Source organism: Acanthisitta chloris, unplaced genomic scaffold (assembly GCF_000695815.1).
Source record: "Acanthisitta chloris isolate BGI_N310 unplaced genomic scaffold, ASM69581v1 scaffold32981, whole genome shotgun sequence".
Taxonomy (NCBI): Eukaryota; Metazoa; Chordata; class Aves; order Passeriformes; family Acanthisittidae; genus Acanthisitta; species Acanthisitta chloris.
In genome coordinates, this window is record NW_008655059.1 from 49,318 (window position 1) to 64,245 (window position 14,928).

Genomic DNA, 14,928 nt, shown 5'->3' on the forward strand with positions numbered 1-14,928 from the left:
TTTATGTGAAGGGTCCATGAAAGCTTCTCTGAACAGACACATCTTTACTGAGTTTGCTTAGACTGTTTAACTCTTTTTCTCCTCAGGCTAAAGAAAATGCTATTGGCCTTCCTTGGCAACAGGTTACATCACAAACTATCATCCAATTCATGAAAACAATGTGAAGCATGTACTGTCAACCTGTACAACAACTTTTAAATGCACCATATTTAATCTGTTAGAAGAGGCTCTCAGATAAACACAACTAAAGGCCCTTACTGTGGCAAGCATTCATTTCATTTGGCTTCAGAGCCAGTCTAAGAATGAGCACTGATCAATCACAGCCCTATGGACTACACCAGGACCCTGATGTATGGCAAACATGAGCACATTAGTTTCAAATCCTTTTGATAAGAGGCAAGTCCTCAGTAACAGCCCTGATGAGCAGATTTTACATCTTCAGAGCTTTGCATACTCTACCCTGTCTGAATCATCTCTTTGATGTATTACAAAGGTAATACATGTATTACAAAGATAGCTCCTTACCTTTTTCTATCTGGGGCTGTCCCAAGCACCAAACCACTCTGCAGAAGTCAGTAAACCTGGTGAAGACTAGACACCATATACTGTTTTTATCATTTTACTACATTATGGAATATATATATATATATATATACACACACACACACACAGAGTATTTCAGCATAACTCTTGATCCTTCTCAGATTTGCTCAGCCTTCTCACAGGAAGCAGGAACAAGCCCTTTGTGATGTAACCTGGAGCACACACTGTGCTGCAGCAGCACTGCCAACCCAGCACTGCCCTGCCCCAAATCCTGAAGGACAAGAAGGACCCACACATGTATCAGAATGATGATGTATCTGATTCATTACAGGGCCTGTATTGGATATTCACCTGTTCCTGAGTGAAGAACGAGTGTGTGTGTAAAGTTCTTTGCATTAGTGAGTGCTTTGCTGGACTGAGACCTAACATAACAAATGAGGCAAAACAGACTGAGTTCTCCATTAGTACATGTGCAACTGAAAACAAAAGATGACACTGAATAAAGTATTTGATATACCAAATGGTAACAATTCACAGTAACACTGAAAAACTGAACAGGATGTTGAAGATGTCAAGAGACTGGGACAATATTTTTGATAACAAAAATGAGATGCACCATTAAAGTGTTTCCAGCATTTTACTAGTTTTAATATAAAATGTCCCCCAAATTTGTATAGAAAGATTAAAATCATGCCCTTATCTTCAGCTATTCTCATTAAGACAATTCTCTCACTTACTACTGTGTTGTCACATTTCTTTTTTATTCCCCCCCCACTGGTCTTCATAAAACTTAAATAGAAAATATGTTGGTTGCATTAAGGATCAATTAAAAAAGTATCATTCAACTCATCACTTCAAAAAAATGTGAAAGTCTCTATTTTTAAGAAAAATTGTTGACCCCATCCCAAAAATGGACTTCCTTTTGTGACCCCCTCCAGCCCCCAGTAATAACTACTGGGATACTAAATGGTGTTTTTCAGGAGTAATGAGCTCATTTCAAGCAGTTTTGTTTGCTCTGGAGGGTTATTCCATCAGAATGAAAATTTGAAGGGATATGCTATTTTAAAAATATACTGCATCTACAAGTTCTGTATTGTTATTATTGTTTCAGTTGATTTTGGTTTTCAACAGGTTGTCTGTAATATAAATGACACATGACCACAACTGATTTTTATATACTCTCTATCCCTAACACACAGCTAATGTCGAATGAACCGAGGAGCAGCTCAGGACTTTCATAATGAACAGAACCATTTATCCTAATGATCTTTAATAATTCTGTTCATCATGAAGTCCCCCGAAACCATGCCATCATCTGCATTTCTTCATCCATTGGGGTTCTTCACAGTTTTGCAGCCATGAAATTGATATGTGGTTTCACCAGTGGGAAGAACGGGAGACGGCGCTTAAACTCTGTCATGTTCTCAATCACACTTGGCTGCAAAGAAGTGTATGCAAGAGAAAGTCTGCTCAATACCTTCAGTCAGAACAGAGAGAAATCCCTTGCTTTGCATTTTAACTGCTGCTACAGCTACACAGAAACACACCTTTCTTGATTTTTGCTACAGTATCAGTGATTCACACTTTGTTACTACAGGATCCCCCCAAATATAGTGTTATTTCTTGTGAAAGAAATGGCTTCATGTTTACACTACGTAATTTAAAACAACAGCCATAACTGCATTACTAACAATGGCAGAGGTTCTCTCTTCATTTATGACCTCTGCTTCAGAACCCCCCACCTGCCCTTTACATGTCACAGGTAAGATCAAAACCACAATAGCTATTCAATGCACAATTATTTTCAGATGCAGTGACAAAGTGACTTCTTAGTATTTCTGTCATAATGGCTGATATATCCACACACAATTCATACAGAAATTCCCACCCATGGCAATTGTGTCACTGGGAAGGGCTGATGAAGGACACAGACCTACTGCACTGCCTAAAGTTAATCATCTATCGGACAAACACTACCATCCTTCTAGAAAATTCACTGAAGGTCCAGTAAGGGCTCAGTGCTGTAAGACTTGTATGAATAAATTGATCAAATTGTTTCTTCCACAGGTCACACATTGACAGGAATGTGCATTAATATTTCAGTCTTTAAGATAATGAGCAAATAGTTGGGTTTATTGTCGCTTTTAAGTTAGGGGATTGTTCGGGTGATTTTAAACAAAGACGATAAATTTGCTGATGCATCTGCATCTTTCTCTTGAGAGTTGATACATCTGGTCATATACATTGAGTATTTTCAGACAATAATTGTCTCTATTTACTCCATAGTGCAGATACTCAGTACAGTTTAGTAATGCTATTAGCTTTCACTTCAGTGGACTAGAAGGAACAAAGGTAACCGGACAGACTGTTGACAAGTCAGGAAAAATCCCTGTTGTTAGTGAGGACAACAGTGATGTAGGGAAGAGCTGAAACATCAGCCCCACAACAGTATGAATTTCAAGTTTGTTTTCCCTATAGACTTGTATTTAATGGTAGTAAACCTCCAGGTTAAGAATACAGCCTGGAAATTTTGTGTGTGTGGTTTCTTTTTACCTGTGGTAGTGGTGGTGCAGGTGCCAGGTTCACATCATTTTGGCATGGAAATTCTCCAACAACAGGGCCTATTTAACATCATCAGAATTAATTCAGGACTATAATTTAATCAGTATCTTTTACATAATAAACTGTTTTCTCTTATAAGACACGTATCTGTAGAAAGCACAGGGTTTTTAATTTCAAAGTATAGCTAAATAAGATTTTCTAAACATTTTGCATTTATACTCCTTGGCTGTCTTTAGAAAGACCAACATTAACCCATGATTCGACTTGAGAACATGAGTTGAGGCAGTGGCTTTTCATTTTACTTACACAGAAAGAGAACATAGAAATAAAAATTACTACTCTGCTGATAAATGAATCCTTACACTGTTTCTCAGTACAAATTATAAGAACAGTAGCAAATGCCAGTGGTACACACAAGAGCAATGTAGTAACACCTTTTGCTAAGGACATGCCTATGGAGGCTTAGAGGTTACTCCAGGTACCAAAATTGTGGATAGCAACCCCAAGTCCTCCCTGCCTGTCTCCATGCATGTCTCACTCCAATTCCTCCAAAACTTCTTCCTGCATTTCCAGTCTCAGTTTCTTTAATGGCAGAGAAGAGGCCAAATGCCAAATTAAGTGGTTTAGGACTGGGGGCCTATGTGGAGAAAATAACTTGCTACGATCTCTGTAAGAGTAATTGCTTGTTAGGTTATCCCCCATGCTCACCACTGTCTTGGGAAGACACCATTCCAAGCAAATAATAAACCATTCTGGCAATATAGTTACTACACTTCAAGAAGTTTTCTCCAGATAGGAAAAGTTTCAGAGCTATTTCTATTTAGCAATTACTAGTCATGAAAACTGGAAAGACACTTCGAAGAAAGTCTTCCTTACTCAGCTTCAAAGTTATTATTTCTACAATACCGTAAAAATCAATCCTTCTGAGGCTGGAAGGAGTTTCATGACTTTCATGGAGCTCTCTGCTTCTCTCTGTACTATAGACAAGCCTTTAATATTTTTGATTTTGCAACCAGATGCATGTAGGAATTTAAGTCCAGTATAAACTGGTGAAAACTCTACACGAAACAAGTTTTTTCTCTCCGTTTATTCATGTTAACCAGAAACACTCTTAACCTTTTCCTTCTTAAATTCTAAAATGGAACAATACAATTTACAATGTACAGCTCATCTATATTATTTCAAAATAACACTTCAATAAACATTGACCTTCTGAAGTTTAAATAGCGCTTGACATTCCCAGAGGTTTTGGCTTTTGTTTATTTGCAGGTTTGTTTTCTCCTTTGCGGGTGCTTGAAGAATATTGTGGACATTCATTGCTTGTCAGGGAAAAACATCCACATTGGGTTGATAACTGTAAATACTGATTTAGGGTTGGGTTTTTTCCTGTAGGAATATTACAGAGTTTTGTGTTTGTTTTGAAATAGCCTGTTGCAAACAGAAATGCTGGTTTAGGATATATTGGTTTAATATCAATATACTTGACACTACAAGTATAGAAGTTAAAGAAAGGCTGAAGAACTTGGTCACCAACATTAACCAGAAAATTTGAAGCACCCAATGTCAAGAAAACGTATAAAAAGAAATACTTGTGCCTCTGAAATAATTTCCAAAACTGATTTATCTTATAGTGCATTTGTATCATAGAACACAGCTATCTCTAACTACGATTTGCCCAAACAGGAATTGATTAATCACTTTATTCAGCACAATACTTACAGGAATCCATTTCCCTTGCAAGGACATGTACTGACACCTTGTGTCTTCTGGGAGCATCTATTGCCAACAGCACCTACAGTAAAAAACATCAAACCCTTCAGGTGTGGGAAGTATCCCTGAGACATTATAAAACAATAAAAAGAATGAGAGCATTTAAATTTAATTCAAGCTTTAAAATGAGGGATGAATTTTGGGATGCCCCTTCAAATATTATTAAAAGTCATCCACACAGTACTCTGAATTATTTTACAATCAAGTTAAGACATTCATGCATTGCTTGGAACTCGGAAAAACTAACAGAAATTCAGTCATTAACTATCACACTACCAGGAATACAACCTAAAATCTCTGCAGAATTCTCAATCCTTCTGGAAGCACATCACCCTGAACACAAGTATTAATTTAGCTGGACTAGCTCACCAATCTTGCCACTTATTTCTGCTCTGGAATGCTGGATTATCATGTATTAAGCAAAACAGCACAGATTCTGACAAAACCAGAATGTACATACTCATTCAAGTTTATTAAACAACAGGTATAGAAATTCCATCTACTAACTGTATTTGCTGCATATCTTCACCCATACTATTAAACCAAATAAAACCAACCAACCCACCCAAGGATGTTGGTATTCACTGAGCCATGTAATAAAGACTAAATCTCACAGACACAAAGACACTATCAGACACTAAACCTCAGACAGCAATGCAAACATTACCTTGGACAGAAAAGGGTAATGCAGAGTGCAAAAGAAAAAAACATTTTGAAAGACATCAGCCCCTTCCACCTAAGGGAGGGAGGGAAGAACACAGACACAAACCCAAGTACTGCACCACAGGCAGAAATTTCTCCATCCAATAATAAATTCCAGAGACATTAAGTCGAACTTACTTTCCAAAGTCTCCCCTGAGCTACTAGCTGGTCTGTAAGTAATAAAACACTCTGAACACTTTGCAATATCATGAAATACCATTGCCTGTGATAGATCACAGAACAGAAAGAATGATGCCCAATTTCTTTAACAATGGGGGAGGACCACATGGACATGACAGGGACAGATGCCCCCCTAGGATTTCAACTGCTTATATTAGATACCCATCTAGCAACTTCATGCTGAGTTGCAATGTGCAGTTACTGCATCATTATGCTGCTCCTTTGCTCCACCTAACTATTAGAGGAAGGAAAAAACCCACTGATTTACAGTGAACAAAGCTTTAAAAATACCCACTTCATTCACAATTCATGCACATGAAATAAGGTGAATCATTTACTGGCTGAAGAGAAAAGAACAAATGTGCAGTTTTGGCCAAGCTTGGTCATAGAGCAGCAGTTTTTATAGTCACAAAGAAAGGGTAAATGAAAAAGGGAAGAATAAGAGTTGGCAAGAAAAAAAGAAAGACCACAACAAAACCCAATCCTCCTCCACGATTTTTACAGTTCCATTAAACTAACTTATATTCAGGATATAAAGTTATTAATAATTAATAATGCATCGATTCTATGAGCTACCTAGAATGTGTCAGTATATGCTTTCTTAGCTTGTACAAATAGGATTCAGTTGTATCTACATCTTTTTCAAAGTAACATTTTAACCACATGACTAACTTACCTTGTAGAACTGTATAATATCATCCTTGGTCAGGGTCTTTAGATAAGCCACTTCAATGTTATCTGCACAACAATAGCAAAAATTAGGGTAAGTCAGCAGATCACATCTGGTTATTAGCACACTACTTATTCAGAGTGTATTTCTTTCAAATTCAGATGCTGCAATTGACTGCAAATTACATGCTTCTCATTATTATCTTTCAAGTTAATACTTGTTTCACTACAAGTGTCACTGGAAGCTTGGCAGAAAATCATCCTTCAGTAAGTCTGTTTGATTGGACTTACGAAAAATGCATGTTTGAAGAATGCTGATTGCACTGTATGATATTCAGCAGCTAAAACAGATATGCCTACTTTTGTGTATTATCTTCAACTCAATGTTACATATTTCTAATGCTGACTGATTATAGATGGCTTTTAGTCCCAGTTAGGAAACAAGATGGTAGGATGCTCTTTGGCAGGATGCAAGGAATGGTGCCTATATCATACCTTTAAGGCATCTGGGAACAAGGTGTCTCATTTGCTACATGGCTTCATATAAATTAAATTGTCATGAACTAATCATAAGAAAACAGTAGAAGTAGTAATAAAAATGTGGAGAGAGGAAGGAGGAGAGGGAGAGGAAGGAGGAGAGGGAGAGGAAGGGAATCGTTCCACTTCTTAAGGCTGGAATATGAGTTTCCTATTTTGACAATTCCAGTCAGATTATACTCATTAATGAAATAAAATTACTAGTGGGCAGAAGGGAAGTAAACATAAAAGTCAAGGGAAATTGTAAATTGAGTAAGATTTAGATATGAAAGATATGGCTACGGTTAACAAAGAAATTCCAGAGAGATAATATTGATCCAAGTATGGTAAAACCAGAAACATTTAAGGCAGAAAAAGAATTTAACTATTTCATCAGACAAATAAAAAATACTTGAAGGGGTAAGTTTCCACGCCATTCCGTATGCTCAGGCATGAAACCTTGTCAGTGGCTCTCATTCTCTCCAGACCAAGATAGATGACTAATTCTTCATCATTAAAACAGTTCAGTGAGTCATTGTCAACCAAAAAGCCTGTATTTGCTATTGTGGAAAGCCAATAAGGTGCATGTAAAGCAGAAGAGAAGTCACAGAATACAGAGTGAGTTTTCTGGAGGAAGCATATTATGCATGAAGACAGAAAATTACAGCTGTCAATGAGAGTTTAGATACAAAAATGTGAGAAAAAGTTTATCTGTGCCTAAACTGATTATTTCTTTTACTATTAGAAGCTGTATTACTAATATACCTCAGTATTTTGGATTAAGAATCTACAAACAGTGCTGATAAAGGAAAAATACAACTTCAATATTATGTAAGATCACACTGTAAATACTTGTCAGTCCATTTTCAGTAATAACACTACAAGTTGGATCTCATTTGGTGTTCTACAAGCTTAGATGCTTCAAAGTTTCATGGATGAAAAAATCAAAAACCATTAATGTTTCTTCCAATCTAGTCTAAGCTGAGGTAGGTTGTATGTTAGTTAAGATACCTGCTGTTGCCTCTGCCATCACTCCCTCAAAAGAACTGCACAATGGGAGAAGGAATAGGGTTCCTCAAATGTGTGTACTGTCAGGAATATCAAACTGTACTGGAATGCAGCTCAGTCAAGAAGATATTAAATTATTTGTAGGCTATGTAAAAGTTTAAGTTGTTTCCAAATGAATATGACACTCAGCAGTCACAAGTGTAGCCAAACCACAGCATTCAGTTTTAAAGGCATTATAATTTGTCTTACCTCTGTCAAAGTTATACTGCTGGGAAATGATTTCTCCCCAGTACTTAGCACATTCTGCTGACAGCTTCTTTGGTTTGTCTAGACGACGAATTGCTAAAGCTTGGATGTGTTTCTGGAAGGCCTCTTCCGTCATGTCTTCTATGCATTTCTCCATAGTTTTTAAGAATGCTTCAACTCTGCTTTCTAAATAGTGTGGTGGCTTTTCAGACTGGATGATAAATCGCAGTCCCTGTATGCCATTCGCCCTCCGTGGGCCACTGAACACGATGTATCCTTGGCAAAACAACAACAGCCACAAATTAAAACCTTGTTGCAGCAATGAGTTCTGCCAAACTTGCCATGCTCGACAAGAAAAGGATGCTATGCTAACTCCATTCTGTATTATAAACAAAATAATACAGGTTTTCCAAATACGCCACTGTATTTTTTTAAAGCATCTTTATTTCACTGAGGTAAATACCAGTTCAGAGGAGATGAGGCAGACCAAGACAAAACAAAAGCAATTCCATCACCAGGATTAGGTTTCTGGAAATTAAGCTGTACTCTAGGGTTTCATTAGACTCAATATTAGGAACTTACTATTTTTTCATAACATCTAATCTGAATTCTCTGTGCTGCAATGTAAGACTGTTACTTTTCATCTTATTAGATAAAAATAAAGCATTATTCCCTTTTTGTTGCAGCATTTGCTAATCTGAACAACTAATCCTTTCTTCAGTCTTCTCCCCCTCCTTTAATAACAAATCAGTCTCATTTCAGTCTTTTAATGGTGTTTTATAGCTTTCTCCCAGTGCCCTGATGCTCATGTCAGAACTGGATACAGCATTTCAAAGTCCTTATCTGAACAATTCAGGAGTATTACTGAGTGCATCTTGAAAGCTTCCATTTATACATCCCAGCATTTTGCACAGCAGCATGACACTGCTGATTTATGTTCTACTGCTGATCCACTGTGCCTTGCAGAGTTTTCTACAAAACTGCCACCTAGCCAGTTGCTTCCTAGCTTGTATCTGTGCCATGGGTTGTTCCTGCCAAACTGCTCCTAACAAACTGCATCTTATCTTCATTCAAGTCATGTTTCCAAAATGTCAAACTAATTTTAAATTCTAATTCTGTCTTCCCACACACTTGCAGCCTCTCCCAACTCAGTATTATCTGAAGATTTAGTAAGTATACTCTTCTATCACCCAGAGTTTTGATGAAAATGCCAAGTAACATTGGATCACAATAGAGCTCTGTAGGACACCACTTTTCAAATGAACTGTTCTCTGTGCTCCAGTCCTGACTTTCCAAAGTCCTGCATCCAAATGTGTGGCACTTCCACCTAGGCACTCCACTAAGTGTCTCTCAGTCACCTACCATTAATTTATAACTAGTTTGATAACTTATTTCATAGTTTCCAGGAATTAAAATTAAACTGACTGACCTGTCACTTCCCCACTTTTCTCTTCCCTTTTTTTAAGGAACCATGTTTATTTTTCCAACACCTCATCTATTATCCACAAATTTCCCATGATAAGACTTCTAATTCCAGGACTTCAAAATTTTATTCTTTGTAATAGAATGCAGAGTTCATCACACCTGAACTCTTTAGAAGCTTTGAATTTACCTGACTAATCTGTTATTTTCCTGTTCAAAGCCTTAGACTTTGATGACTGGTATTTATTTTGGAAATCATCTGGTCACAGTTGACATTTTAAGTGACATTTTCCCACCATTGCCAACTTTTCTGTTCCACTTCCTCACAGTGCTAAAGCACTTCTTGAAAGAGTTCTTGTTACTACTACTACTGCTAGCTCCTGAACTTCTTTCTCCCTAAGAATTCTCAGAGATCTTATGAACAGTTCAATGAAGTTTACTCAGTTTTTCTGGTATTTCTACTGTCTTCCCTCCCAGGTCTTGTGCATGCTATCATTTGGCAGCTATGTGGTGCTGGACACACATAGTTCTTCCTCCCTGTTTCCTCCCTCTCCTCTTTAGAGGTTACTTCAAACTTCTGTACAAAACCTGCCACCAGCACTGTTAAATAACCTGGGTTCTGTCCTATTTTCAGCAGATATATAGACAGACAGGATTGCTATGATGAATATTGTATGGCTGATTCTGCAAGTTGCTCACAAAAAGTCTAATCTTGCCTGACATCTCTGGCAGTTCACAGTCATCATACTGAGACATTCACCTGCTTTTCACCTTTGGAAAAGCTGTGTTCCTCCTCACCAGTATTTCAATCCTGTGAGCTGTCATGCAGAGTCTCTGTCTCTCCTGGTTGGGAATAACCTTACCAGTTCACAGTCTTACTGGTTCAGATTACAATAATTTCGACTTATCAATGAACAGCTGTGTCCTTTAATAGCCTGAAATGTATTTAGGTCTTCACCAACATGGAAGTTTGCCACTACCTATACAGCAGCATTCCTAAGATAGGGCTTAGAGTTTAACACATGGACTTGATGATTTTAGAGGTCTTTTCCAACCTGAACAAGTCTTAGGAGTCTAGGAATTATTAAGTGCACCTGGAAGTAGGATCATGAGAAAGATCAAACTACTATTGATTCTTGAAGACTTAGAAATTTAGGAAACTGATCCAATCTCCTTTTGGTAAAAATTCTAATACAAACTTTTCTGTACAGTGATGGAATTTTTCTTTAGTCAGAGCTGGTTTCACATATTTCAGACCAATCTTAAAAATTATGCATGCCTGTTCTCATTTTAGACTGTGCACAGTAACATTTCTTTGAGTCATCAGCAGCTAAGATGATTTACATTTACCAAGTGCCCTTTAAAAGGCAAATTTACTAAGCAGGGAAAGAACACCTCATCATGTTTCATGTAAGGCCATGAGTGCATCCATGTGTGCACCCAGACACGGAATCACCATGGGAGAACTCACCTAACTGCTCCTTGGTGCGCAGAGTGTTGAAGCAAGGCTCGGAGATAATCTGACAAAAGAGCTCCAAAAACATGTTCTCAGAAGTGCTCTGCATGTCTGTCTGGTAATATATTTCAATGCCACAATTGTTATGGACTTCATTTCTCTGTTGATATACAAACCAACCTCCTAAAAGACGAAGTTAAAACATTTAAGTTCATAAAAATGTACATTGTTGTTGTCCACAGTTATGAAGATAATGGTCCACGTCTTCTGGAATGGAATTATAATGGATGGTTTAGGACTGTTAAGAGCAGAATTTCCACTAACAACATAGGTTTCATGAAATAAGAAAAGAATATATTATTTTAACACACCAAAATGGCACAGCTTGAGCATATCAGCAAGTAAATTGAAACTGGCTGCTTCTCCTCCAGCAAGTATTTTTGGAGCTAGAGTGAAATTCTGCATTGCCTCTACTGGGTAAGCAGTTTCTAAAGACAATCTATCAGAAACTATTATGAACATTAAAAATAATTCAGCGTTTAATATCAACAGCTTCTTTGGTATATGGTAGTTTCCAGACAGATGATTAGCTATGGGTAATTTGCTTTGGCTGTACAGCTACATGTGTGTCATCACTCACAGCAATATCTTGAACTTCTTCTCTTACATATGAGCTTTAGTTTTCTCAGAACGCAAGTCATTTAGTACAATCCTCCACTAAAGGGTCAGTGAACACTCCAAGAATGGTGTTTATTCAAATGTGTAGACTGTGTGCAGCAGAGAGTGGGACAGGGCTCTTACTTCCATAAATCATAATGAGTGAATTAGAACTGAATTACAGAATCATAGGATCATAGAAGGGTTTAAAGACCGCCTAGTTCCAACCCCCAAGAAGTCCAATTTACATACAAAAAATGAAAATTAAATCAAACTGATTTTCAAGCACCAGAAAGTTCATGTAGTAATATGTAATTTTATTAACAAAACCACAACCTAATTATATTTATGATTTTTAAGTTCAAAATGACTTGAAGTAAGTCTGATTTCCAAACTCACTCCCAGCAACGGAGTAATATACATTTTTAAATTTCACCAGCAAGCAGAATCTCAATTTCACGTGTGTTAAAAATGGTAAATAAACCATTTAACTTACTGTCAGGAAGTTGCACTTCTCTGTATCTCACCAGCTGACTGGGAAGAAGTGGCTTTGTGTGAGCATGCTCAATCAGAGTGTCCTCAACCATCTGCATAATTCCTAATGCTGCCTGGAAAGGAAAACGTAAGAGGATTTTTAATGATCATTAGTTATTCTGTACCTAACAGCAGGATAAGACTTTCCAGTTATTGATGGTGCTGTGAGGGAAAAACCAATCAGGAATAGAAAGCAGAGATACTGTAATCTAATACAAATAGAGTAGAACATAAGTAGATGAAAGTGGGAGCTTGGGGCAGAAGACTTTAGAATCATAGAATCATCAAAGTTGGAGGAGACCTCCAAGATCAAGTCCAACCATTAACCTGTCACTGCTGGAACCCCTAAACTATATCCTCCAATGCCACATCCAGACACCTCTTAAACACCTCCAGGGATGGTGACTCCACCACCTCCCTGGGCAATATTCCAGTGCATAAACATCCTAACAGGGAAAAATCTTACCTAATATCTAATCTGACTCTCCCCTGTCTCAGCTTATGACCATTCCCTCTAGTCCCTCCTTCCTTCATGTTTTCTCTATTGCCTACATGTTTAACTACTTCAACCCCTCCCAAATACTTCTGAAATTAAAGCTCAATGGGCTTTTTTTTCACACCTTCACCAGTTTGATGTGCTCACCTTTCAAAGTTTGAAAATGAGATACCTAAAATGTCATTTTTCAAAGCAAATGACATCTCAGTAAATGAAATTTTAAGAAAACAAATTAATGGTTCATTTCAAACATGCATTCCATTGACATGCTGGTGGTGTTAGGACTCACTGCCCAAATACAGGTCTGAAAACTTAATAAACATACACCTCCCCATCATCTCCCAGTTTGAAAGACTAGAGAAAAATACTATATATTTTTTCAATCAAGTCACCATATTACAATATTTACAACAAGACTGTTCAGACAAATGTTCTGAACAGGATTACTTCACTGTTCATCCACTTGCAGCAAATAAAGAAAAGGAATTGTCATAAAACAAGTATCAGAATTAAATTAAATGGGAATTTTAAGCAGTTAAATAGGTCTAAGATTCACTGAAAATTTTTTCACTATTGAAAGGTTTCGTAAGACTATGTAAATTTTGATTTAACTTCAGTTGGAAAAAATTCCTAGGTCCAAGTTAACATTCCTGAGCTCTGTCAGTGATGATCACATCATGGGTACTGAAGGCCAGAGAAGATGTCCTACCTACATCTATTCAGGGAGGTCTGCAGGCAATTTCTAAGCATCACACAGCTATGTGTGGAACAGGACATCCTTCCCAGCTCTCTAGCTGCAGGACTCTTCAACAGCCACCCATGATGCCAACTAAAGAATACCTTTCTCTGATGTAACTGCACCAACATAGCAATCTAAAAACTCTGGTCATTCAGTGCTATTTCAGAAGGAAGTGATTTTCATATACAAATGTGTAAGAAATAAGGAAGGAAAAAGAGACTATTTTTAAATGTATCCGCATGAAGAATATCTATAAAATTCTGAAATAAGTATTTTAGATACCTTCCTGAAAAAGTTAGTCTACCCATGCTATTAGCTCCTTCATACTTTTGTTTTTCCCCTCCTGGCTAGTTAACTTTTTCCTCCATACATTCAGCAGTCACTAGCAGCATTTATAACATCTGCTGCTAGTAAAGTATTTCAGAGCTGTTCTAACACAGAAATGCTGCAAATAAGTCTCATGAAAAAAGAATGTCAAAATATACAAGAAAAGTGTTACACTTTGTATTGGTACAGATATTAAAATATTTGGTTAACTGAGCATGCAAATACAAATCATTACTATTTTAATGGAAGACAAACCAAACATTTTCTGACCTTTACCCCCCAAACTGAGAGCTGACACTTGTGGGTTTTTACAGCCCACCATTCCTCCTTAGCTTTGTGCAAAGTATTTAATTTGGAAAGATATTGAATTCTTAAATCTTTGCTGGTTAGTCTAAAAGTTTTAAATGGAGAAAAGCAGCATCTACAGCACATCATTCCTTACGCAGCTTGATCACAGTAATGACATGCAACATAGACTTTCAAATATTTAGATCTTAGAGTTGTTCCTTATTAAACTTCTGAGAGCAATATAAGGGCAGCACTTAGCCTAATAAATGTAAAGTGGAAAAAATTACACTCTGATACTCCCATGAAGATTAAAAAAACCATACTGAGTTAAATTATGAAATCACATTTGGCAAAACTGCTTTAAGATCTGAGAAGGTTAAACTAGTCTTCTATTTTTTATGTTGCTTTTAAATAAAACTTGGTTTATTAAAGAAAGAATCACACCAACCTGTTTTGTTATATTGCCATGGAGAAGAGCTTCAATGTGTAACCGTGACAACAGCTGTGCTATAAAGGCCTTGAGCCTGGGAAGGGTCACATCTAGAACAGATATTTAGACAGTTAGATTACTTAGATGCATTTTAAAATTAAGAAGTACCTAAGCCATCATTAGATATGGTGCATTTCTTAGAGGAGGAGAAACTCATCATCATGAAGAAGTGAATGTCTCCTTAAAAATGCAACCCTGGAATGCTTCCAGGTCTAAAGAGCAGCACTCATCATACAGTTTATTACATTTGGAATTCACATACTGTCCTACCCAATTCCAAAAAAAAAAAAAAAAAAAAAGGGGGGAGGGGGAAAAAGCCTTCC

General features: G+C 37.1%; 1 protein-coding gene across 1 annotated transcript in view; it reads right to left on the minus strand.

Annotated features, from left to right (window-relative positions):
• Positions 1–1,736: 1,736 nt before the first annotated feature.
• Positions 1,737–14,928, minus strand: part of IDE (insulin-degrading enzyme) — a gene marked incomplete at its 5' end in the record, with an annotated part of 48,672 nt that continues 35,480 nt past the window's right edge. Inside the window, 8 exons of the mRNA XM_009083761.1 lie at positions 1,737–1,981; positions 3,097–3,164; positions 4,825–4,897; positions 6,434–6,495; positions 8,200–8,472; positions 11,090–11,257; positions 12,228–12,339; positions 14,564–14,655. Of these exons, the coding sequence (XP_009082009.1) occupies positions 1,886–1,981; positions 3,097–3,164; positions 4,825–4,897; positions 6,434–6,495; positions 8,200–8,472; positions 11,090–11,257; positions 12,228–12,339; positions 14,564–14,655 (944 nt within the window). The remainder of the gene's footprint in view (positions 1,982–3,096; positions 3,165–4,824; positions 4,898–6,433; positions 6,496–8,199; positions 8,473–11,089; positions 11,258–12,227; positions 12,340–14,563; positions 14,656–14,928) is intronic.